This window comes from Oncorhynchus nerka, unplaced genomic scaffold (genome assembly GCF_034236695.1).
Source record: "Oncorhynchus nerka isolate Pitt River unplaced genomic scaffold, Oner_Uvic_2.0 unplaced_scaffold_731, whole genome shotgun sequence".
Taxonomy (NCBI): Eukaryota; Metazoa; Chordata; class Actinopteri; order Salmoniformes; family Salmonidae; genus Oncorhynchus; species Oncorhynchus nerka.
The window spans coordinates 349,527-372,211 of record NW_027040461.1 but is presented as its reverse complement, the minus strand read 5'-3'; the positions used below and the strand labels follow the sequence as shown (position 1 = coordinate 372,211).

Sequence of the window (22,685 nt, the reverse complement as noted above, 5' to 3'; positions counted from 1 at the left end):
GCAGGTAGCCTAGTGGTTGGAGAGCTGGGCCAGTAACCAGCAGGTAGCCTAGCGGCAGGTAGCCTAGTGTTTAGAGAGCTGGGCCAGCAACCAGCAGGTAGCCTAGCGGCAGGTAGCCTAGTGGTTAGAGAGCTGGGCCAGTAACCAGCAGGTATCCTAGTGGCAGGTAGCCTAGAATCAGGTAGCCTAGTGGCTAGAGAGCTGGGCTAGTAACCAGCACGTAGCCTAGTGGCAGGTAGCCTAGTGCTTAGAGAGCTGGGCCAGTAACTGGCACGGTAGCCTAGTGGTTAGAGAGCTGGGCCAGTAACCAGCCAGCAGGTAGCCTAGCGGCAGGTAGCCTAGTGTTTAGAGAGCTGGGCCAGTAACCAGCAGGTAGCCTGGCAGCAGGTAGCCTAGTGGCTAGAGAGCTGGGCCAGTAACCAGCAGGTAGCCTAGTGGCAGGTAGCCTAGCATCAGGTAGCCTAGTGGTTAGAGAGCTGGGCCAGTAACCAGCAGGTAGCCTAGCGTAGCCTAGTGATTAGAGCTGGGCCAGTAACCAGGAGGTAGCCTAGCGGCAGGTAGCCTAGTGGTTAGAGTGTTGGGCCAGTAACCAGCAGGTAGCCTAGTGGTTAGAGAGCTGGGCCAGTAACTAGCAGGTAGCTTAGCGGCAGGTAGCCTGGCGGCAGGTAGCCTAGTGGTTAGAGAGCTGGGCCAGTAACCGGCAGGTAGCCTAGTGGTTAGACAGCTGGGCAAGTAACCAGCAGGTAGCCTAGCGGCAGGTAGCCTAGTGTTTAGAGAGCTGGGCCAGTAACCAGCAGGCAGCCTAGCGGCAGGTAGCCCAGCGGCAGGTAGTCTAGTGGTTAGAGAGCTGGGCCAGTAACCGGCAGGTAGCCTAGCAGCAGGTAGCCTAGTGGCTAGAGAGCTGGGAGAGTAACCAGCAGGTAGCCTAGTGGCAGTTAGCCTAGCGGCAGGTAGCCTAGTGGTTAGAGAGCTGGGCCAGAACCAGCAGGTAGCCTAGCAGCAGGTAGCCTAGTGGCTAGAGAGCTGGTCCAGTAACCAGCAGGTAGCCTAGTGGCAGGTAGCCTAGCATCAGGTAGCCTAGTGGTTAGAGAGCTGGGCCAGTAACCAGCAGGTAGCCTAGCGGCAGGTAGCCTAGTGATTAGAGAGCTGGGCCAGTAACCGGCAGGTAGCCTAGTGGTTGGAGAGCTGGGCCAGTAACCAGCAGGTAGCCTAGCGGCAGGTAGCCTAGTGTTTAGAGAGCTGGGCCAGCAACCAGCAGGTAGCCTAGCGGCAGGTAGCCTAGTAGTTGGAGAGCTGGGCCAGTAACCAGCAGGTAGCCTAGCGGCAGGTAGCCTAGTGTTTAGAGAGCTGGGCCAGCAACCAGCAGGTAGCTTAGCCGCAGGTAGCCTGGCGGCAGGTAGCCTAGTGGTTAAAGAGCTGGGTCAGTAACCAGCAGGTAGCTTAGCCGCAGGTAGCCTCGCGGCAGGTAGACTAGTGGTTAAAGAGCTGGGCCAGTAACCGGCAGGTAGCCTAGTGGTTAGAGAGCTGGGCCAGTAACCAGCAGGTAGCCTAGCGGCAGGTAGTCTAGTGTTTAGAGAGCTGGGCCAGTAACCAGTAGGTAGCCTAGCGGCAGGTAGCCTAGTGATTAGAGAGCTGGGCCAGTAACCAGCAGGTAGCCTGGCGGTAGGTAGCCTAGTGATTAGAGAGCTGGGCCAGTAACCAGCAGGTAGCCTGGCGGTAGGTAGCCTAGTGGTTAGAGAGCTGGGCCAGTAACCAGCAGTTAAATAAACAATAGACACATGTATTGTCCCAACATTAGATAGTTTGAGGGCTAGTGCTTAGAGAGCTGGGCCAGTAACCAGTAGGTAGTTGGAATTAACTGACTTGCCTGGTTAAATAAACAATAGACAGATGTATTGTCCCAACATTAGATAGTTTGAGGGCAACAAACAGGAATTAACACCCAGCCTAATGAGCTGCTAGATCATCTAGGAGAGATGCTGCTGCCTTCGTAGACCACTGGGCTAGGTTACAATAGACACTTTCTAATAGAAGATTAGAAGGTGTAGGGGAGGCAGGTAGCCTAGCGGTAGGTAGCCTAGTGGCTCGAGAGCTGGGCGAGTAACCAGTAGGTAGCCTAGCGGCAGGTAGCCTAGCGGCAGGTAACCTAGTGGCTAGAGAGCTGGGCCAGTAACCAGTAGGTAGCCTAGTGGCTAGAGAGCTGGGCCAGTAACCAGCAGGTAGCCTAGCGGCAGGTAGCCTAGCATCAGGTAGCCTAGTGGTTAGAGAGCTGGGCCAGTAACCAGCAGGTAGCCTAGTGGCAGGTAGGCTAGCATCAGGTAGCCTAGTGGCTAGAGAGCTGGGCTAGTAACCAGCAGGTAGCCTAGCGGCAGTTAGCCTAGTGGTTAGAGAGCTGGGCCAGTAACTGGCACGTAGCCTAGTGGTTATAGAGCTGGGCCGGCAACCAGCAGGTAGCCTAGTGGCAGGTAGCCTAGCATCAGGTAGCCTAGTGGTTAGAGAGCTGGGCCAGTAACCAGCAGGTAGCCTAGCGGCAGGTAGCCTAGTGGTTGGAGAGCTGGGCCAGTAACCAGCAGGTAGCCTAGCGGCAGGTAGCCTAGTGTTTAGAGAGCTGGGACAGCAACCAGCAGGTAGCCTAGCGGCAGGTAGCCTAGTGATTAGAGAGCTGGGTCAGTAACCAGCAGGTAGCTTAGCGGCAGGTAGCCTGGCGGCAGGTAGCCTAGTGGTTAGAGAGCTGGGCCAGTAACCGGCAGGTAGCCTAGCAGCAGGTAGCCTAGTGGCTAGAGAGCTGGGAGAGTAACCAGCAGGTAGCCTAGTGGCAGGTAGCCTAGCGGCAGGTAGCCTAGTGGTTAGAGAGCTGGGCCAGTAACCAGCAGGTAGCCTAGCAGCAGGTAGCCTAGTGGCTAGAGAGCTGGGAGAGTAACCAGCAGGTAGCCTAGTGGCAGGTAGCCTAGTGATTAGAGAGCTGGGTCAGTAACCAGCAGGTAGCTTAACGGCAGGTAGCCTGGCGGCAGGTAGTCTAGTGGTTAGAGAGCTGGGCCAGTAACCAGCAGGTAGCCTAGCGGCAGGTAGCCTAGTGTTTAGAGAGCTGGGCCAGTAACCAGCAGGCAGCCTAGCGGCAGGTAGCCTAGCGACAGGTAGCCTAGTGGTTAGAGAGCTGGGCCAGTAACCGGCAGGTAGCCTAGCAGCAGATAGCCTAGTGGCTAGAGAGCTGGGAGAGTAACCAGCAGGTAGCCTAGTGGCAGGTAGCCTGCGGCAGGTAGCCTAGTGTTTAGAGAGCTGGGCCAGTAACCAGCAGGTAGCCTATCAGCAGGTAGCCTAGTGGCTAGAGAGCTGGGCCAGTAACCAGCAGGTAGGCTAGTGGCAGGTAGCCTAGCATCAGGTAGCCTAGTGGTTAGAGAGCTGGGCCAGTAACCAGCAGGTAGCCTAGCTGCAGGTAGCCTAGTGATTAGAGAGCCTGGCCAGTAACCAGCAGGTAGCCTAGCGGCAGGTAGCCTAGTGGTTGGAGAGCTGGGCCAGTAACCAGCAGGTAGCCTAGCGGCAGGTAGCCTAGTGTTTAGAGAGCTGGGCCAGCAACCAGCAGGTAGCTTAGCGGCAGGTAGCCTGGCGGCAGGTAGCCTAGTGATTAGAGAGCTGGGCCAGTAACCGGCAGGTAGCCTAGTGGTTGGAGAGCTGGGCCAGTAACCAGCAGGTAGCCTAGCGGCAGGTAGCCTAGTGGTTAGGGAGCTGGGCCAGTAACCAGCAGGTAGCCTAGCGGCAGGTAGCCTAGTGGTTAGAGAGCTGGGCCAGTAACCAGCAGGTAGCCTAGCGGCAGGTAGCCTAGTGATTAGAGAGCTGGGCCAGTAACCAGCAGGTAGCCTGGCGGTAGGTAGCCTAGTGATTAGAGAGCTGGGCCAGTAACCAGCAGGTAGCCTGGCGGTAGGTAGCCTAGTGGTTAGAGAGCTGGGCCAGTAACCAGCAGTTAAATAAACAATAGACATATGTATTGTCCCAACATTAGATAGTTTGAGGGCAACAAACAGGAATTAACACCCAGCCTAATGAGCTGCTAGATCATCTAGGAGAGACACTGCTGCCTTCGTAGACCACTGGGCTAGGTTACAATAGACACTTTCTAATAGAAGATTAGAAGGTGTAGGGGAGGCAGGTAGCCTAGCGGTAGGTAGCCTAGTGGCTAGAAAGCTGGGCGAGTAACCAGTAGGTAGCCTAGCGGCAGGTAGCCTAGCGGCAGGTAACCTAGTGGCTAGAGAGCTGGGCCAGTAACCAGTAGGTAGCCTAGTGGCTAGAGAGCTGGGCCAGTAACCAGTAGGTAGCCTAGCGGCAGGTAGCCTAGCGGCAGGTAACCTAGTGGCTAGAGAGCTGGGCCAGTAACCAGTAGGTAGCCTAGTGGCTAGAGAGCTGGGCCAGTAACCAGCAGGTAGCCTAGCGGCAGGTAGCCTAGCGGCAGGTAACCTAGTGGCTAGAGAGCTGGGCCAGTAACCAGTAGGTAGCCTAGTGGCTAGAGAGCTGGGCCAGTAACCAGCAGGTAGCCTAGCGGCAGGTAGCCTAGCATCAGGTAGCCTAGTGGTTAGAGAGCTGGGCCAGTAACCAGCAGGTAGCCTAGTGGCAGGTAGGCTAGCATCAGGTAGCCTAGTGGCTAGAGAGCTGGGCTAGTAACCAGCAGGTAGCCTAGCGGCAGGTAGCCTAGTGGTTAGAGAGCTGGGCCAGTAACTGGCACGTAGCCTGGTGGTTAGAGAGCTGGGCCAGTAACCAGCAGGTAGCCTAGCGGCAGGTAGCCTAGTGTTTAGAGAGCTGGGCCAGTAACCAGCAGGTAGCCTAGCAGCAGGTAGCCTAGTGGCTAGAGAGCTGGGCCAGTAACCAGCAGGTAGCCTAGTGGCAGGTAGCCTAGCATCAGGTAGCCTAGTGGTTAGAGAGCTGTGCCAGTAACCAGCAGGTAGCCTAGCGGCAGGTAGCCTAGTGATTAGAGAGCTGGGCCAGTAACCAGCAGGTAGCCTAGCGGCAGGTAGCCTAGTGTTTAGAGAGCTGGGCCAGTAACCAGCAGGTAGCCTAGCGGCAGGTAGCCTAGTGATTAGAGACTTGCCTGGTTAAATAAACAATAGACAGATGTATTGTCCCAACATTAGATAGTTTGAGGGCAACAAACAGGAGTTGTTTCTTTGACGGACATCAAAAGGAAGATGATTTTTGTTTCACCACGGACGATGAACGCATCAGACTGGTCCCATCTTCAACGTATTTTAACTCCTTCAGTCCCCTGCTTGTAACAGAGCGTCTCTCAGAGAAACACCGCAGGTCTCAGAGAAACACCGCAGGTCTCAGAGAAACACCGCAGGTCTCAGAGAAACACCGCAGGCCTCAGAGAAACACTGCAGGTCTCAGAGAAACACCGCAGGTCTCAAAGAAACACCGCAGGCCTCAGAGAAACACCGCAGGTCTCAGAGAAACACCGCAGGTCTCAGAGAAACACCGCAGGTCTCTCTCCGACCAGCAACCCTCAGAGAAACACCGCAGGTCTCAGAGAAACACCGCAGGTCTCTCTCCGACCAGCAACCCTCAGAGAAACACCGCAGGTCTCAGAGAAACACCGCAGGCCTCAAAGAAACACCGCAGGTCTCAGAGAAACACCGCAGGTCTCAGAGAAACACCGCAGGTCTCAGAGAAACACCGCAGGTCTCAGAGAAACACCGCAGGTCTCAGAGAAACACCGCAGGCCTCAAAGAAACACCGCAGGTCTCAGAGAAACACCGCAGGTCTCAGAGAAACACCGCAGGTCTCAGAGAAACACCGCAGGTCTCAGAGAAACACCGCAGGTCTCTCTCCGACCAGCAACCCTCAGAGAAACACTGCAGGTCTCTCTCCGACCAGCAACCCTCAGAGAAACACCGCTGGTCTCTCTCCGACCAGCAACCCTCAGAGAAACACCACAGGTCTCTCTCCGACCAGCAACCAGGGATGTTCTCTGTTTAGTGAGTCCTTGTTAGTATAATTTAATTATGCCGATGTGCTTTCATCAATTGAAAGCCCTTCATCTATTTTATGAGAATTTTTAAGATTTCTTGTTTGCATAAAATAGATGCAGACCAGTCTTTAAATAATAGGTAAAATAATTTATTCTCGGAGCGCGCTACCACTCAAAACACATGCATCAGTTTAAATACAGATCATGACGTCATTTCACTGCCTTAACCGAACCCCCTGGGACAAAGGTGAAAAGTTCATTCTAACTTACTAACACACTCCCAGATAACTTTTGACCCCTCAACATTATCGATCACCACTGAACTGACAGGTTTAATTAACAGAAACCCTAGGAATGCACTCACTGCCTAATCTAAAAACCCCAGAGCTAAGTTTCAGGTTGGGTCAATCATAGGCTAACGACCTTATGTGTTTACACAGTCCACAACCCATTTGTTCCTGCCCAGTTGGAATGGTTTTATTACTCCTTTCTCCTGTCACACAATTTCTTCTTATGAACTCATATTGTCTATTAAACATACAGAGTATAAGTTTACCTAGACACAATTCTATTTAAAATGGGGATATTGTTTATTCATTTATCCATAATAAATCCATAATAAATTCAACAGTCCTCCAGATCAGAGACAGTAGGGATGACCAGGGATGTTCTCTGTTTAGTGAGTCCTCCAGATCAGAGACAGTAGGGACGACCAGGGAAGTTCTCTGTTTAGTGAGTCCTCCAGATCAGAGGCAGTAGGGATGAGTAGGGATGTTCTCTGTTTAGTGAGTCCTCCAGATCAGAGGCAGTAGGGACAACCAGGGATGTTCTCTGTTTAGTGAGTCCTCCAGATCAGAGGCAGTAGAGATGACCAGGGATGTTCTCTGTTTAGTGAGTCCTCCAGATCAGAGACAGTAGGGATGACCAGGGATGTTCTCTGTTTAGTGAGTCCTCCAGATCAGAGACAGTAGGGATGACCAGGGAAGTTCTCTGTTTAGTGAGTCCTCCAGATCAGAGACAGTAGGGATGAGCAGGGATGTTCTCTGTTTAGTGAGTCCTCCAGATCAGAGACAGTAGGGATGACCAGGATGTTCTCTGTTTAGTGAGTCCTCCAGATCAGAGGCAGTAGGGATGACCAGGGATGTTCTTGGTTACTGGCCAGGGCTAGCAAAAAGTAGCTACATGGTTAGCATTAAGTCAGTCTCTGAGGGTTGCTGGCCGGGGCTAGCAGTAAGTCAGTCTCTGTGAGGGTTGCTGGCCGGGGCTAGCACTATGTCAGTCTCTGTGAGGGTTGCTGGCCGGGGCTAGCACTACGTCAGTCTCTGTGAGGGTTGCTGGCCGGGGCTAGCACTATGTCAGTATCTGTGAGGGGTGCTGGCTGGGGTTAGCACTATGTCAGTCTCTCTGAGAGTTGCTGGTCGGGGTTTAGGGTACCAGGTCAATCTCCCTACGGTGTATCTGATTGCCTGGTTTTAACCAGCGAGTCCCACAACAATAGGACCCAATTACAATAGGACCAGTTGGTCTGGTCTGAAGGTGTCTTCAGGGGTCTCAGCCTTGGTCTGGTCTGAAGGTGTCTTCAGGGGTCTCAGCCTTGGTCTGGCCTGAAGGTGTCTTCAGGGGTCTCAGCCTTGGTCTGGTCTGAAGGTGTCTTCAGGGGTCTCAGCCTTGGTCTGGTCTGAAGTTGTCTTCAGGGTCTCAGGGCCTGAAGGTGTCTTCAGGGGTCTCAGCCTTGGTCTGGTCTGAAAGTGTCTTCAGGGTCTCAGCCTTGGTCTGGCCTGAAGGTGTCTTCAGGGTGTCTGGTCTGAAGGTGTCTTCAGGGGTCTCAGCCTTGGTCTGGCCTGAAGGTGTCTTCAGGGGTCTCAGCCTTGGTCTGGTCTGAAGGTGTCTTCAGGGGTCTCAGCCTTGGTCTGGTCTGAAGGTGTCTTCAGGGGTCTCAGCCTTGGTCTGGTCTGAAGTTGTCTTCAGGGGTCTCAACCTTGGTCTGGCCTGAAGGTGTCTTCAGGGGTCTCAGCCTTGGCCTGGCCTGGGGGTCTGGCCTGATCTGAAGGTGTCTTCAGGGGTCTCAGCCTTGGTCTGGTCTGAAGGTGTCTTCAGGGGTCTCAGCCTTGGCCTGGTCTGAAGGTGTCTTCAGGGGTCTCAGCCTTGGCCTGGTCTGAAGGTGTCTTCAGGGGACTCAGCCTTGGTCTGGTCTGAAGGTGTCTTCAGGGGTCTCAGCCTTGGTCTGGTCTGAAGGTGTCTTCAGGGGTCTCAGCCTTGGTCTGGTCTGAAGGTGTCTTCAGGGGTCTCAGCCTTGGTCTGGTCTGAAGGTGTCTTCAGGGGTCTCAGCCTTGGCCTGGTCTGAAGGTGTCTTCAGGGTCTCAGCCTTGGCCTGGTCTGAAGGTGTCTTCAGGGTCTCTGAAGGTGCCTTCAGCCTTGGTCTGGTCTGAAGGTGTCTTCAGGGGTCTCATCCTTGGCCTGGTCTGAAGGTGTCTTCAGGGGTCTCAGCCTTGGTCTGGTCTGAAGGTGTCTTCAGGAGTCTCAGCCTTGGTCTGGTCTGAAGGTGTCTTCAGGGGTCTCAGCCTTGGTCTGGTCTGAAGGTGTCTTCAGGGGTCTAAGCCTTGGTCTGGTCTGAAGGTGTCTTCAGGGGTCTCAGCCTTGGTCTGGTCTGAAGGTGTCTTCAGGAGTCTCAGCCTTGGTCTGGTCTGAAGGTGTCTTCAGGGGTCTCAGCCTTGGTCTGGTCTGAAGGTGTCTTCAGGGGTCTCAGCCTTGGTCTGGCCTGAAGGTGTCTTCAGGGGTCTCAGCCTTGGCCTGGCCTGAAGGTGTCTTCAGGGGTCTCAACCTTGGCCTGATCTGAAGGTGTCTGGGAAGGGTCTGTCTGAAGGTGTCTTCAGGGGTCTCAGCCTTGGTCTGGTCTGAAGGTGTCCTCTCAGCCTTGGCCTGGTCTGAAGGTGTCTTCAGGGGTCTCAGCCTTGGTCTGGTCTGAAGGTGTCTTCAGGGGTCTCAGCCTTGGTCTGGTCTGAAGGTGTCTTCAGGGGTCTCAGCCTTGGTCTGGTCTGAAGGTGTCTTCAGGAGTCTCAGCCTTGGTCTGGTCTGAAGGTGTCTTCAGGGGTCTCAGCCTTGGCCTGGTCTGAAGGTGTCTTCAGGGGTCTCAGCCTTGGCCTGGTCTGAAGGTGTCTTCAGGGATCTCAGCCTTGGTCTGGTCTGAAGGTGTCTTCAGGGGTCTCAGCCTTGGTCTGGTCTGAAGGTGTCTTCAGGGGTCTCAGCCTTGGCCTGGTCTGAAGGTGTCTTCAGGGGTCTCAGCCTTGGTCTGGTCTGAAGGTGTCTTCAGGAGTCTCAGCCTTGGTCTGGTCTGAAGGTGTCTTCAGGGGTCTCAGCCTTGGTCTGGTCTGAAGGTGTCTTCAGGGGTCTCAGCCTTGGTCTGGTCTGAAGGTGTCTTCAGGGGTCTCAGCCTCTGGTCTGAAGGTGTCTTCAGGGTCTCAGCCTTGGTCTGGTCTGAAGGTGTCTTCAGGGGTCTCAGCCTTGGTCTGGTCTGAAGGTGTCTTCAGGGGTCTCAGCCTTGGTCTGGTCTGAAGGTGTCTTCAGGAGTCTCAGCCTTGGTCTGGTCTGAAGGTGTCTTCAGGGGTCTCAGCCTTGGCCTGGTCTGAAGGTGTCTTCAGGGGTCTCAGCCTTGGCCTGGTCTGAAGGTGTCTTCAGGGGTCTCAGCCTTGGTCTGGTCTGAAGGTGTCTTCAGGGTCTCAGCCTTGGTCTGTCTTCAGGGGTCTCAGCCTTGGTCTGGTCTGAAGGTGTCTTCAGGGGTCTCAGCCTTGGTCTGGTCTGAAGGTGTCTTTAAGGTGTGCAGCTTTAAATCTCTGCTGTAGATTCACTTACAGCCTGATAAGTTCAATGAACTGGGCTGTATAAAAACCTGTCAAATTTAAAGGCTTTTGGTCTATTATGGTCTTAAGTGTCAGGGGGAGGAGGTAGGTAGTCAACATCCGCCCACCAGCAAGACCGCCGTCAATCCCAGCAGTTACTCTGTGTTGTTTTCAGGTTGAACACTCGCGGCTATAACAACTGCACACACACACACACACACACACATACACACACACCCACCTACTTACACACCAACCCACCAACCCACACACACACACACACACACAATAACACCTGCACATCAGCTGCTGATGCATCGCAGTACTAAGTAGCTGTTTATGGTAGCTTTTACTTCATTAATTTACCTCAACTGCTGAAGTGTTAATCAATGTCATCGCCACGGTAACAGGAACAAAACAACACAAAGCAGACCATCGAGTCCCCGGGCTTAATTGGTCCTCATTGTTTCAGATAGACGGAGAGACAGAACGAGAGCAATAGAGAGAGAGAGAGAGAGAGAGAGAGAGAGATCGGTTGTTGAGCACCCAGTGTCTGTTTGTAAAAGTTTCTGAGCTCATCTCCTCTCCCCACCTCTCCTCTCTTTCCACTCCCCACCTCTTCTCCTCTCCTCTCCCCACCTCTCCTCTCCTTCCACTCCACACCTCTTCTCCTCTCCTCTCCTCTCCCCACCGCTTCTCCTCTCCTCTCCCCACCTCTACTCTCCTTCTCCTCCCCACCTCCTCTCCTCTCCCCACCCCCCCCCTCCCACCTCTCCTCTCCTTCCTCTCCCCACCTCCTCTCCTCTCTCCACCTCTCCTCTCCTCTCCTTCCCCTCCCAACCTCCCCTCCTCTCCCCACCTCATCTCCCCACCTCTTCTCCTCTCCTCTCCTCTCCCCCGCCTCCTCTCCTCTCCTCACTCTCTCCCTCCTCCTCTCTCTTCTCTTCTCCCCACCTATTCTCCTCTCCTTTCTCCCCACCTCTTCCCTCTCCTTTCACTCCCCACCTCTTCTCCTCTCCTCTCCCCACTTCTCCTCTCCTTCCCCTCCCCACCTCTTCTCCTCTCCCCACCTCTCCTCTCCTTCCCCTCGCCTCCCTCCCTCTTCTCCTCGCCTCCCTCCCTCTTCTCCTCTCCTCTCCCCACCTCTCCTCTCCTTCCACCTCTTCTACATCCCCTCCCAACCTCGTCTCTCCTTCACCCTTCCCACCTCTTCTCCTCTCCTCTCCCCACCTCTCCTCCCTCTCCTCTCCTTCCCTTCCCCTCCCCTCCCCTCCCCACCTCCCTCTCCTCTCCTCTCCCCACCTCTCTGCTCCTTCCCCTCCCCACCTCTTCTCCATCCCCTCCCAACCTCGTCTCTCCTTCACCCTTCCACCTCCTCTCCTCTCCCCACCTCTCCTCTCCTCTCCTCTCCTTCCCTTCCCCCCCCTCCCCTCCCCACCTCCTCTCCTCTCCCCACCTCTCTGCTCCTTCCACTCCCCACCTCCTCTCCTCTCCCCCCCTCCTCCTCTCCCCACCTCTTCTCCTCACTCTCTCCTCTCCCCTCCTCTCCCCCTCTCCTTCTCTTCTCCCCACCTGTTCTCCTCTCAGTATAACAGCATAAGTTAATGGAGCGAGAGAGAGAATTAAATCTCTAGGAAGTCTGACTGTGTTTAAGGTTAGGTAATGCTAGAGTTAAGGGTTAGGGGGTCAGGGTTAGGGGTTAATAGCAGAGACCAAGTTAAGTGCATAGGATAGGTCTTTCACCAGGGGTTCATTAACCTCTTGACACCCCAGGTGTCGGGAACCAACATCCATATTGAATGGGAGCTGCCACAGACAGTCTGTAGGTCAGGACTAATACATTCTGAGAGTTACAATTAAAACATCATCATTTACATTACATTTAAGTCATTTAGCAGATGCTCTTATCCAGAGCGACCATCAGACCTCGCTATAAGGGGTCTACATCCCAAACGGCACCCTAATCCCTATATATATAGTGCACTACTACCCTATGGGCCCTGGTCAGAAGTAGTGCACCCTATTCCCTATATAGTGCACTACTACCCTAATGACCCTGGCCAGAAGTAGTGCACCCTATTCCCTATATAGTGCACTACTACCCTAATGACCCTAGCCAGAAGTAGTGCACCCTATTCCCTATATAGTGCACTACTACCCTAATGACCCTAGCCAGAAGTAGTGCACCCTATTCCCTATATAGTGCACTACTACCCTAATGACCCTAGCCAGAAGTAGTGCACCCTATTAACTATATAGTGCACTACTACCCTAATGACCCTAGCCAGAAGTAGTGCACCTATTCCCTATATAGTGCACTACCCCTGGGCCCTGGTCAGAAGTAGTGCACCCTATTCCTATATAGTGCACTACTACCCTAATGACCCTGGTCAGAAGTAGTGCACCCTATTCCCCTATATAGTGCACTACTACCTAATGACCCTAGCCAGAAGTAGTGCACCCTATTCCTATATAGTGCACTACTACCCTATGGGCCCTGGTCAGAAGTAGTGCACCCTATTCCCGAGATCTCCATTTAGTGCACTACTACCCTATGGGCCCTGGTCAGAAGTAGTGCACCCTATAGGGAATAGGGCTCTCTGAATGGGACGCAAAGCCCGAGATCTCCATTTAGAGCCCACTTAAGGGGAGTTAGACAGGCAATTTGTTAGAGTCAAAGCCTCTCTGAATGGGGGTTAGACAGGTTAGAGTCAAAGCCTCTCTGAATGGGGGTTAGACAGGTTAGAAAGCCTCTCTGAATGGGGGTTAGACAGGTTAGAGTCAAAGCCTCTCTGAATGGGGTTAGACAGGTTAGAGTCAAAATGCCTCTCTGAATGGGGGTTAGACAGGTTAGAGTCAAAGCCTCTCTGAATGGGGGTTAGACAGGTTAGAGTCAAAGCCTCTCTGAATGGGGGTTAGACAGGTTAGAGTCAAAGCCTCTCTGAACGGGGGTTAGACAGGTTAGAGTCAAAGCCTCTCTGAATGGGGTTAGACAGGTTAGAGTTAGACAGGTTAGAGTCAAAGCCTCTCTGAATGGGGTTAGACAGGTTAGAGTCAAAGCCTCTCTGAATGGGGTTAGACAGGTTAGAGTCAAAGCCTCTCTGAATGGGGTTAGACAGGTTAGAGTCAAAGCCTCTCTGAACGGGGTTAGACAGGTTAGAATGTCAAAGCCTCTCTGAATGGGGTTAGACAGGTTAGAGTCAAAGCCTCTCTGAATGGGGGTTAGAGTCAAAGCCTCTCTGAATGGGGGGTTAGACAGGTTAGAGTCAAAGCCTCTCTGAATGGGGGTTAGACAGGTTAGAGTCAAAGCCTCTCTGAATGGGGGTTAGACAGGTTAGAGTCAAAGCCTCTCTGAATGGGGGTTAGACAGGTTAGAGTCAAAGCCTCTCTGAATGGAGGTTAGAGTCAAAGCCTCTCTGAATGGAGGTTAGAGTCAAAGCCTCTCTGAATGGGGGTTAGAGTCAAAGCCTCTCTGAACGGGGGTTAGACAGGCTTGAGGTGATATATAATGGGAAAAGCAACAGACGGGACAGGAAAGGCCAACAAACTCAAAGACATCTGCTGTCAATGATAATGTTAACATTTTACTTCCTCTTCCTTTCTCTTTTCATGGTCATCTGCTGATATTGATAATGTTAGTGTTACTCTCTCCATCTCCCTTTTCCCTCATTCTCCTTCCATCTCCCTCCTCCCTCATTCTCCTTCCATCTCCCTCCTCCCTCTCCCTCATTCTCCTTCCATCCCTCCTCCTTCTCCTTCCATCTCCTTCCATCTCCCTCCATCCTCCCTCCCTCCCTTCCATCTCCTCCTCATTCTCCTTCCATCTCCCTCCTCCTCATTCTCCTTCCATCTCCCTCCTCCCTCGTTCTCCTTCCATCTCCTCCTCCCTCCTTCTCCTTTCATCTCCCTCCATCTCCTTCTTCCCTCATTCTCCTTCCATCTCCCTCCATCTCTGTCCTTCTCCCTCCATCTCCCTACTCCCTCATTCTCCTATCTCACTCCATCTCCGTCCTTCTACCTCCATCTCCCTCCATCTCCCTGCATCTCCTTCCATCTCCCTCCATCTCCCTCCATCTCCTTCCATCTCTCTCCATCTCCCTTCATCTCCATCGGTCTCCCTCCATCTCTCTCCTCCCTCATTCTCCTTCCATCTCCCTCCATCTCCCCTCATCTGTCTCCCTCCATCTCCCTCGTCCCTCCCTCCATCTCCCATCTCTCTCCATCTCCCTCCTCACTCCATCTCCCTCCATCTGCCTCCCTCCATTTCCCTCCTCCCCCCTCCATCTCCCTCTTCCCTCCCTCCATCTCCCACTCCTTAGTCATCTCGTGAGGCCTGGGATCTAAGCAATCTACACCCTAAACAGAGACAACAAAGCAACCCCCTCTGGAGACCAGCCATCCCCGCATGCCTGCACACTGCGAGACGTAGGTCAAATCTCTCTCTCCGTCTTTCTCTGTGTCTCTCTCCTCTTCTCTTCACAATCTCCACACCCATGATGCAATGAACCTGCAAGGCTCTCCCTCCTCTCTTTCTCCTCCTCTCTTTCCCCTCCTCTCTTCCCTTCCTCTCTTTCCCCTCCTCTCTTTCTCCTCCTCTCTTCCCTTCCTCTCTTTCCCCTCCTCTCTTTCCCCTCCTCTCTTTCCCATCCTCTCTTTCCCATCCTCTCTTTCCTCTCCTCTTTTTCCTCTCCTCTCTTTCCCATCCTCTCTTTCCTCTCCTCTCTTTCCCTCCTCTCTTTCCCCTCCTCTTTTCCCTCCTCTCTTTCCCCTCCTCTCCTCCCCATCATCTCTTTCCTCTCCTCTCTTTCCCCTCCTCTCTTTCCTCTTCTCTTTCCTCTCCTCTCTTTCCCTCATCTTTCTCTCTCTTTTCCTCTCCTCTCTTTCCTCTCCTCTCTTCCCTCCTCTCTCCCCTCCTCTCTTTCCCTCCTCTCTTTCCCCTCTCTTCCCCTCCTCTCTTTCCTCTTCTCTTTCCTTCTCTCTCTTTCCTTCCTCTCCTCTCTTTCCTCTCCTCTCTTTCCCATCCTCTCTTTCCTCTCCTCTCTTTCCCCTCCTCTCTTTCCTCTCCTCTCTTTCCCCTCCTCTCTTTCCCCTCCTCTCTTTCCCCTCCTCTCTTCCCCCATCATCTCTTTCCTCTCCTCTCTTTCCTCTCCTCTCTTACCCCTCCTCTCTTTCCCCTCCTCTCTTACCCCTCCTCTCTTCCCCTTCTCTCTTTCCTCTCCTCTCTTTCCCCTCCTCTCTTCCCTTCCTCTCTTTCATCTCCTCTCTTTCCCCTCCTCTCTTTATCCTTCTCTCTTTTACTCTCCTTTCTCAGTTGCAGCACTTTTTTAACTTTGAGGAAAAGTTTTTACGAAACACACCGTCTCACCCCTCCTCCCTACCATCCCCCTCTTCCCCCTCTCAACCCCCTCTATCATCCCCCCCTCCCCCTTCTCCTAGATAAACCCAAACTTTGAGTCTGCGTCTGCACCCACCCTGTCTCAGGATGGGGCCTATTCCCAGGACTCACTCTTTCCAAGTAATTGCCCTGTTTTCCAGCCGCATACAGGGGATCCAGCACCACGCCATGCAAGGATTTAATTTGCGGGTAAATAGTCTTTCTGCTGAGTTTAAAGGAATGCACTGAGCCCATTGGGGAACCCAGCTTCAGGGAGATACTCAGAGGAAGGTTGGGAGGGAGAAATCATTAAGCAGGAGGGAGGAGAGGAGAGGGATCTTGAATCTTGTAGTGCAATGCAGTAAAAAAGGGGTTAGTGGACATGTTTCATAATGTAAACAGGCAGGGGGGCAGGGGACCAGGGGACCAGGGGGCCAGGGGACCAGGGGACCAGGATACCAGGGGGACCAGGGGGCCAGGGGACCAGGGGGCCAGGGGACCAGGATACCAGGGGGACCAGGGGACTGATCTTTACAACATGGGACCAGGGGACCAGGGGACCAGGGCTGATCTTTACAACATGTCACATGATGTAAACAGGCAGGGGACCAGGGGACCAGGGGACCAGGGGGACCAGGGGACCAGGGGACCAGGGGGACCAGGGGGACCAGGGCTGATCTTTACAACATGTCACATGATGTAAACAGGCAGGGGACCAGTGGACCAGGGGGACCAGGAGACCAGGGGACCAGGGGGACCAGGGGACCAGGGGACCAGGGGACCAGGGCTGATCTTTACAACATGTTACATGATGTAACCAGGCAGGGGACCAGAGGACCAGGGGACCAGGGGACCAGGGCTGATCTCACAACATGTTACATGATGTAACCAGGCAGGGGACCAGGGGACCAGGGGATCAGGGGACCAGGGGACCAGGGCTGATCTTTACAACATGTCACATGATGTAAACAGGCAGGGGACCAGGGGACCAGGGGGACCAGGAGACCAGGGGACCAGGGGACCAGGGGACAAGGGGGACCAGGGGGACCAGGGGGACCAGGGGACCAGGGGACCAGGGCTGATCTTTACAACATGTTACATGATGTAACCAGGCAGGGGACCAGGGGACCAGGGGACCAGGGCTGATCTCACAACATGTTACATGATGTAACCAGGCAGGGGACCAGGGGGACCAGGGGATCAGGGGACCAGGGGGACCAGGGGACCAGGGCTGATCTTTACAACATGTCACATGATGTAAACAGGCAGGGGACCAGGGGACCAGGGGGACCAGGAGACCAGGGGGACCAGGAGACCAGGGGGACCAGGGGATCAGGGGACCAGGGGGACCAGGGGACCAGGGGACCAGGGGGACCAGGGGACCAGGGGACCAGGGCTGATCTTTACAACATGTCACATGATGTAAACAGGCAGGGGACCAGGGGACCAGGGGGACCAGGAGACTGGGCTGATCTCACAACATGTTACATGATGTAACCAGGCAGGGGACCAGAGGACCAGGGGACCAGGGGACCAGGGCTGATCTCACAACATGTTACATGATGTAACCAGGCAGGGGACCAGGGAACCAGGGGAACAGGGGACCAGGGGACCAGGGAACTATCACCTCACTGTGTTCTAACCCTGAAGCACAGGTCCAGACATGATTAAAATCAAGACATCATTATAAAATGAACGTCTTTTAATATTCAGTATTGGAGAGGAGGGGAGAGGGAGGAGAGGAGGAGAGGGGAGAGGGGGGGAGAGGGGAGAGGGAGGAGGGGAGGAGGGAGAGGAGAGGAGAGGGAGGAGGAGAGGAGGGAGGAGAAGGGGGAGAGGGAGGAGGAGGGAGGAGGAGAGAGGGAGGAGAAGAGGGAGAGGGGGATGGGAGGGGAGAGGGAGAGGGAGGAGAGGAGGGGAGAGGGATATATAGTTTATTTCTACTGACAAAAAAAATAAATGGAAATAGCTATTCTGTATTCAGGATAAATATTTTGGTGCTGAAATTATAGGGAGGCCAAAGTTCTCTGCCTTCAAGCATCATTTGCAATAATTTAATTGGCGATTGTTGAGTTGAGCTACGACGTCCGTTTGAAGGAGAAGGAGAATCATAGTAATTACTACAGACACATTAGGAAGAGCACACACACACACACACACACACACACACACACACCATACATTAGAATGAAGTAAAATACAATAAAGTTTGTTATGATGAAGAGTGTCTGGTACCACTGTTACAACAGACTGGGATCCCCAGGGGTCTAATACCACTGTTACAATAGACTGGGATCCCCAGGGGTCTAATACCACTGTTACAATAGACTGGGATCCCCAGGGGTCTGATACCACTGTTACAATAGACTGGGATCCCCAGGGGTCTGATACCACTGTTACAATAGACTGGGATCCCCAGGGGTCTGATACCACTGTTACAACAGACTGGGATCCCCAGGGGTCTAATACCACTGTTACAATAGACTGGGATCCCCAGGGGTCTGATACCACTGTTACAATAGACTGGGATCCCCAGGGGTCTGATACCACTGTTACAATAGACTGGGATCCCCAGGGGTCTGATACCACTGTTACAATAGACTGGGATCCCCAGGGTCTAATACCACTGTTACAATAGACTGGGATCCCCAGGGTCTGATACCACTGTTACAATAGACTGGGATCCCCAGGGTCTGATACCACTGTTACAATAGACTGGGATCCCCAGGGGTCTGATACCACTGTTACAATAGACTGGGATCCCCAGGGGTCTGATACCACTGTTACAATAGACTGGGATCCCCAGGGGTCTGATACCACTGTTACAATAGACTGGGATCCCCAGGGGTCTGATACCACTGTTACAATAGACTGGGATCCCCAGGGGTCTGATACCACTGTTACAATAGACTGGGATCCCCAGGGGTCTGATACCACTGTTACAATAGACTGGGATCCCCAGGGGTCTGATACCACTGTTACAATAGACTGGGATCCCCAGGGGTCTGATACCTTACCACTGTTACAATAGACTGGGATCCCCAGGGGTCTGATACCACTGTTACAATAGACTGGGATCCCCAGGGTCTGATACCCACTGACTGGGATCCCCAGGGTACCACTGTTACAATAGACTGGGATCCCCAGGGTCTGATACCACTGTTACAATAGACTGGGATCCCCAGGGTCTGATACCACTGTTACAATAGACTGGGATCCCCAGGGGTCTGATACCACTGTTACAATAGACTGGGATCCCCAGGGGTCTGATACCACTGTTACAATAGACTGGGATCCCCAGGGGTCTGATACCACTGTTACAATAGACTGGGATCCCCAGGGTCTGATACTGTACCACTGTTACAATAGACTGGGATCCCCAGGGGTCTGGTACTGTACCACTGTTACAATAGACTGGGATCCCCAGGGGTCTGGTACCACTGTTACCACTGTTACAATAGACTGGGATCCCCAGGGTCTGATACCACTGTTACAATAGACTGGGATCCCCAGGGGTCTGATACCACTGTTACAATAGACTGGATCCCAGGGTCTGGTACCACTGTTACAATAGACTGGGATCCCCAGGGTCTGATACCACTGTTACAATAGACTGGGATCCCCAGGGGTCTGATACCACTGTTACAATAGACTGGGATCCCCAGGGGTCTGATACCACTGTTACAATAGACTGGGATCCCCAGGGGTCTGATACCACTGTTACAATAGACTGGGATCCCCAGGGGTCTGATACCACTGTTACAACAGACTGGGATCCCCAGGGGTCTGATATCACTGTTACAACACACATACTTTTCTTATCAGGGCCTCCAAAGGTCGACAATTACTATTGTCATCCATACTACATTACCACTATTTACTTTGAGAATCCCTGTTACTCCACAGTCCATCACTACATTACTATTGACTCCTCTCCACAGTCCATCACTACATTACTATTGACTCCCTCTCCACAGTCCATCACTACATTACTATTGACTCCTTCTCCACAGTCCATCACTACATTACTATTGACTCCCTCTCCACAGTCCACTGCATTACTCCCTCCACAGTCCATCATCTACATTACTATTGACTCCTTCTCCACAGTCCATCACTATTGACTCTCCTCTCCACAGTCCATCACTACATTACTATTGACTCCTCTCCACAGTCCATCACTACATTACTATTGACTCCTTCTCCACAGTCCATCACTACATTACTATTGACTCCTTCTCCACAGTCCATCACTACATATTGACTCCCTCTCCACAGTCCATCACTACATTACTATTGACTCCTTCTCCACAGTCCATCACTACATTACTATTGACTCCCTCTCCACAGTCCATCACTACATTACTATTGACTCCTTCTCCACAGTCCATCACTACATTACTATTGACTCCTTCTCCACAGTCCATCACTACATATTGAATCCCTCTCCACAGTCCATCACTACATTACTATTGACTCCCTCTCCACAGTCCATCACTACATTACTATTGACTCCCTCTCCACAGTCCATCACTACATTACTATTGACTCCCTCTCCACAGTCCATCTCCCTCTCCACAGTCCATCACTACATTACTATTGGCTCCCTCTCCACAGTCCATCACTACTTACATAATCCTCTCCACAGTCCATCACTACATATTGAATCCCTCTCCACAGTCCATCACTACATTACTATTGACTCCCTCTCCACAGTCCATCACTACATTACTATTGACTCCCTCTCTACAGTCCATCACTACATTACTATTGGCTGTCAGATTCAGACTGACTGGGCTCTGGTCTAAGGTAGTGCACTATGAAAAACAGCTTATATCTCAAGGCCATCAGACTGTTAAACAGCCACCACTAACATTGAGTGGCTGCTGCCAACACACTGTCATTGACACTGACCCAACTCCAGCCACTTTAATAATGGGAATTGATGGAAATTGATGTCAAATATATCACTAGCCACTTTAAACAATGCTACTTAATATAATGTTTACATATCCTACATTACTCATCTCATATGTACATATATGTACAGTGCCTTGCGAAAGTATTCGGCCCCCTTGAACTTTGCGACCTTTTGCCACATTTCAGGCTTCAAACATAAAGATATAAAACTGTATTTTTTTGTGAAGAATCAACAACAAGTGGGACACAATCATGAAGTGGAACGACATTTATTGGATATTTCAAACTTTTTTAACAAATCAAAAACTGAAAAATTGGGCGTGCAAAATTATTGCACTGGCCTGAACAAATAATTAAAGAAAACACAAAATACTAAGACCAAGGCGTGACACGCTGGTCTAAAGTAGTGCACTATATAGGGAATAGGGCTCTGGTCTAAAGTAGTGCACTATATAGGGAATAGGGCTCTGGTCTAAAGTAGTGCACTATATAGGGAATAGGGCTCTGGTCTAAAGTAGTGCCACTATATAGGGAATAGGGCCCTGGTCTAAAGTAGTACCACTATATAGGAATGGGCCTCTGGTCTAAAGTAGTACCTCTATATAGGAATAGGGCCTGGTCTATAGTAGTACTCTATATAGGGAATAGGGCCCTGGTCTAAAGTAGTGCACTATAAAGGGAATAGGCTCTGGTCTGGCAGTTACATAGTAGTACAATTTATATATATAGGGAATAGGGCCCTGGCTCCAGTAGTGCACTATATAGAATAGGGCCTGGTCCTGGTAACACTGGGGAGATCCCACAGTTCACTATATAGGAGATAGTGGTCTAATTGTTATTTGAGATAGGGCCCTGGTCTAAAGTAGTTTGCCACTATAGGAATAGGGCCCTGAGTCTAAAGTAGTACCACTGTTGGGAATGGGGCCTGGTCTGAAGTAGTACTATATGGGGAATGGGGCCCTGGTCTGGCTAGTACCACTATATAGAATAGGGCCTAGTCTAAAGTAAGCACCCACTATATAGGGAATAAGACCTCTGGTCTAAGTAGTACTGAGATAGGGCCCTGGAGTCTAAGAAACAGTACTTACTGTGGAGGAAATAGGGCTCTGGTCTAAAGTAGTACCACTATAGGGAATGGGGCCCTGGTCTAAGTGAGTACCACTATATAGAAATAGGCCTCCTGGTCTAAAGTAGTACACCACTATAGGGAATAGGATACTGGTCTAAAGTAGATACACTTTGAGGGAATAGGGCCTCTGGTCTAAAGTATTACACTATAGGGAATAGAGGGCCTAGTCTAAGTAGTACCACTATATAGGGAATAGGGCTCTGGTCTATAGTAGTGTACTATATAGGGCTCTGGTCTATAGTAGTACCACTATATAGGGAATAGGGCTCTGGTCTATAGTAGTACCACTATATAGGGAATAGGGCTCTGGTCTATAGTAGTACCACTATATAGGGAACAGGGAACCAATTGGGATGCAGACCAAAACATTCCATTTCCATTCTGTGACCTCATCTATCGAAGCTGCCTCTCCTGTGACCTCCACAATGAAAAGTATTTACTCTGAGTAAGGATTGGGATTATATAACCGCTGGGCCCCATAGCGAGTTTAGAGGAGATAATAGTATTTACTCTGAGTAAAGTTAGGATGTACCGCTGGGCCCCATAGCGAGTTTATAGGAGATAATAGTATTTACTCTGAGTAAAGTTAGGATGTACCGCTGGGCCCCATAGCGAGTTTAGAGGAGATAATATCAGACTACAGGTTCAAGTAGGAGTATCTGCAATTACAAAGCTAAAAGGGGTTGGCTTCCGCCTCTGATTCTGTCCCAAATGACTCCCTATTCCCTGCATAGTGAACTAGGGCTCAGGTCAAACGTAGTGCACTATGTAGGGAATAGGGTGCCATTTTAAGAGACTGTCTGGAGAGCCCAACAACCCCAGAGAGAGACGACTGTTGAAGCCGGGTTGCTACGTCGCCCCTGAAGAACACATTATACAATTACACTAATTAACACTAATTCTAGGTGATACAGCGACGTACTTTGTGAAAAAGCACAGAGCCTTAAGGGCTCTTAGGAACGAGTGTCAACACTCCACCGCCGTTACTATTGGACTAAAAAACAATTGTCAATTGTAGCTCTTAAGTTGAACTGAAGAGGCTTTGGCCCTTTCACCGGTGATAGATCATTGTATTCTACATCAATAACCAATCGTTAAGTGGCAGGTACCGGCTGGACAGAGGAGGAGTGGCAGGTACCGGCTGGACAGAGGGGGAGTGGCAGGTACCGGCTGGACAGAGGGGGAGTGGCAGGTACCGGCTGGACGGAGGGGGAGTGGCAGGTACCGGCTGGACGGAGGAGGAGTGGCAGGTACCGGCTGGACGGAGGAGGAGTGGCAGGTACCGGCTGGACGGAGGGGGAGTGGCAGGTACCGGCTGGACAGAGGGGGATTGGCAGGTACCGGCTGGACAGAGGAGGAGTGGCAGGTACCGGCTGGACAGAGGGGAGTGGCAGGTACCGGCTGGACAGAGGGGGAGTGGCAGGTACCGGCTGGACAGAGGGGAGTGGCAGGTACCGGCTGGACAGAGGG

General features: G+C 52.1%; 1 protein-coding gene across 1 annotated transcript in view; it reads right to left on the bottom strand.

Annotated features, from left to right (window-relative positions):
- Positions 1–7,654: 7,654 nt before the first annotated feature.
- LOC135571145 (rho guanine nucleotide exchange factor 39-like) overlaps positions 7,655–22,685 on the bottom strand; it is a 62,349-nt gene continuing 47,318 nt past the window's right edge. The window contains exon 6 of the mRNA XM_065016939.1: positions 7,655–7,797. Within this exon, the coding sequence (XP_064873011.1) occupies positions 7,655–7,797 (143 nt within the window). The remainder of the gene's footprint in view (positions 7,798–22,685) is intronic.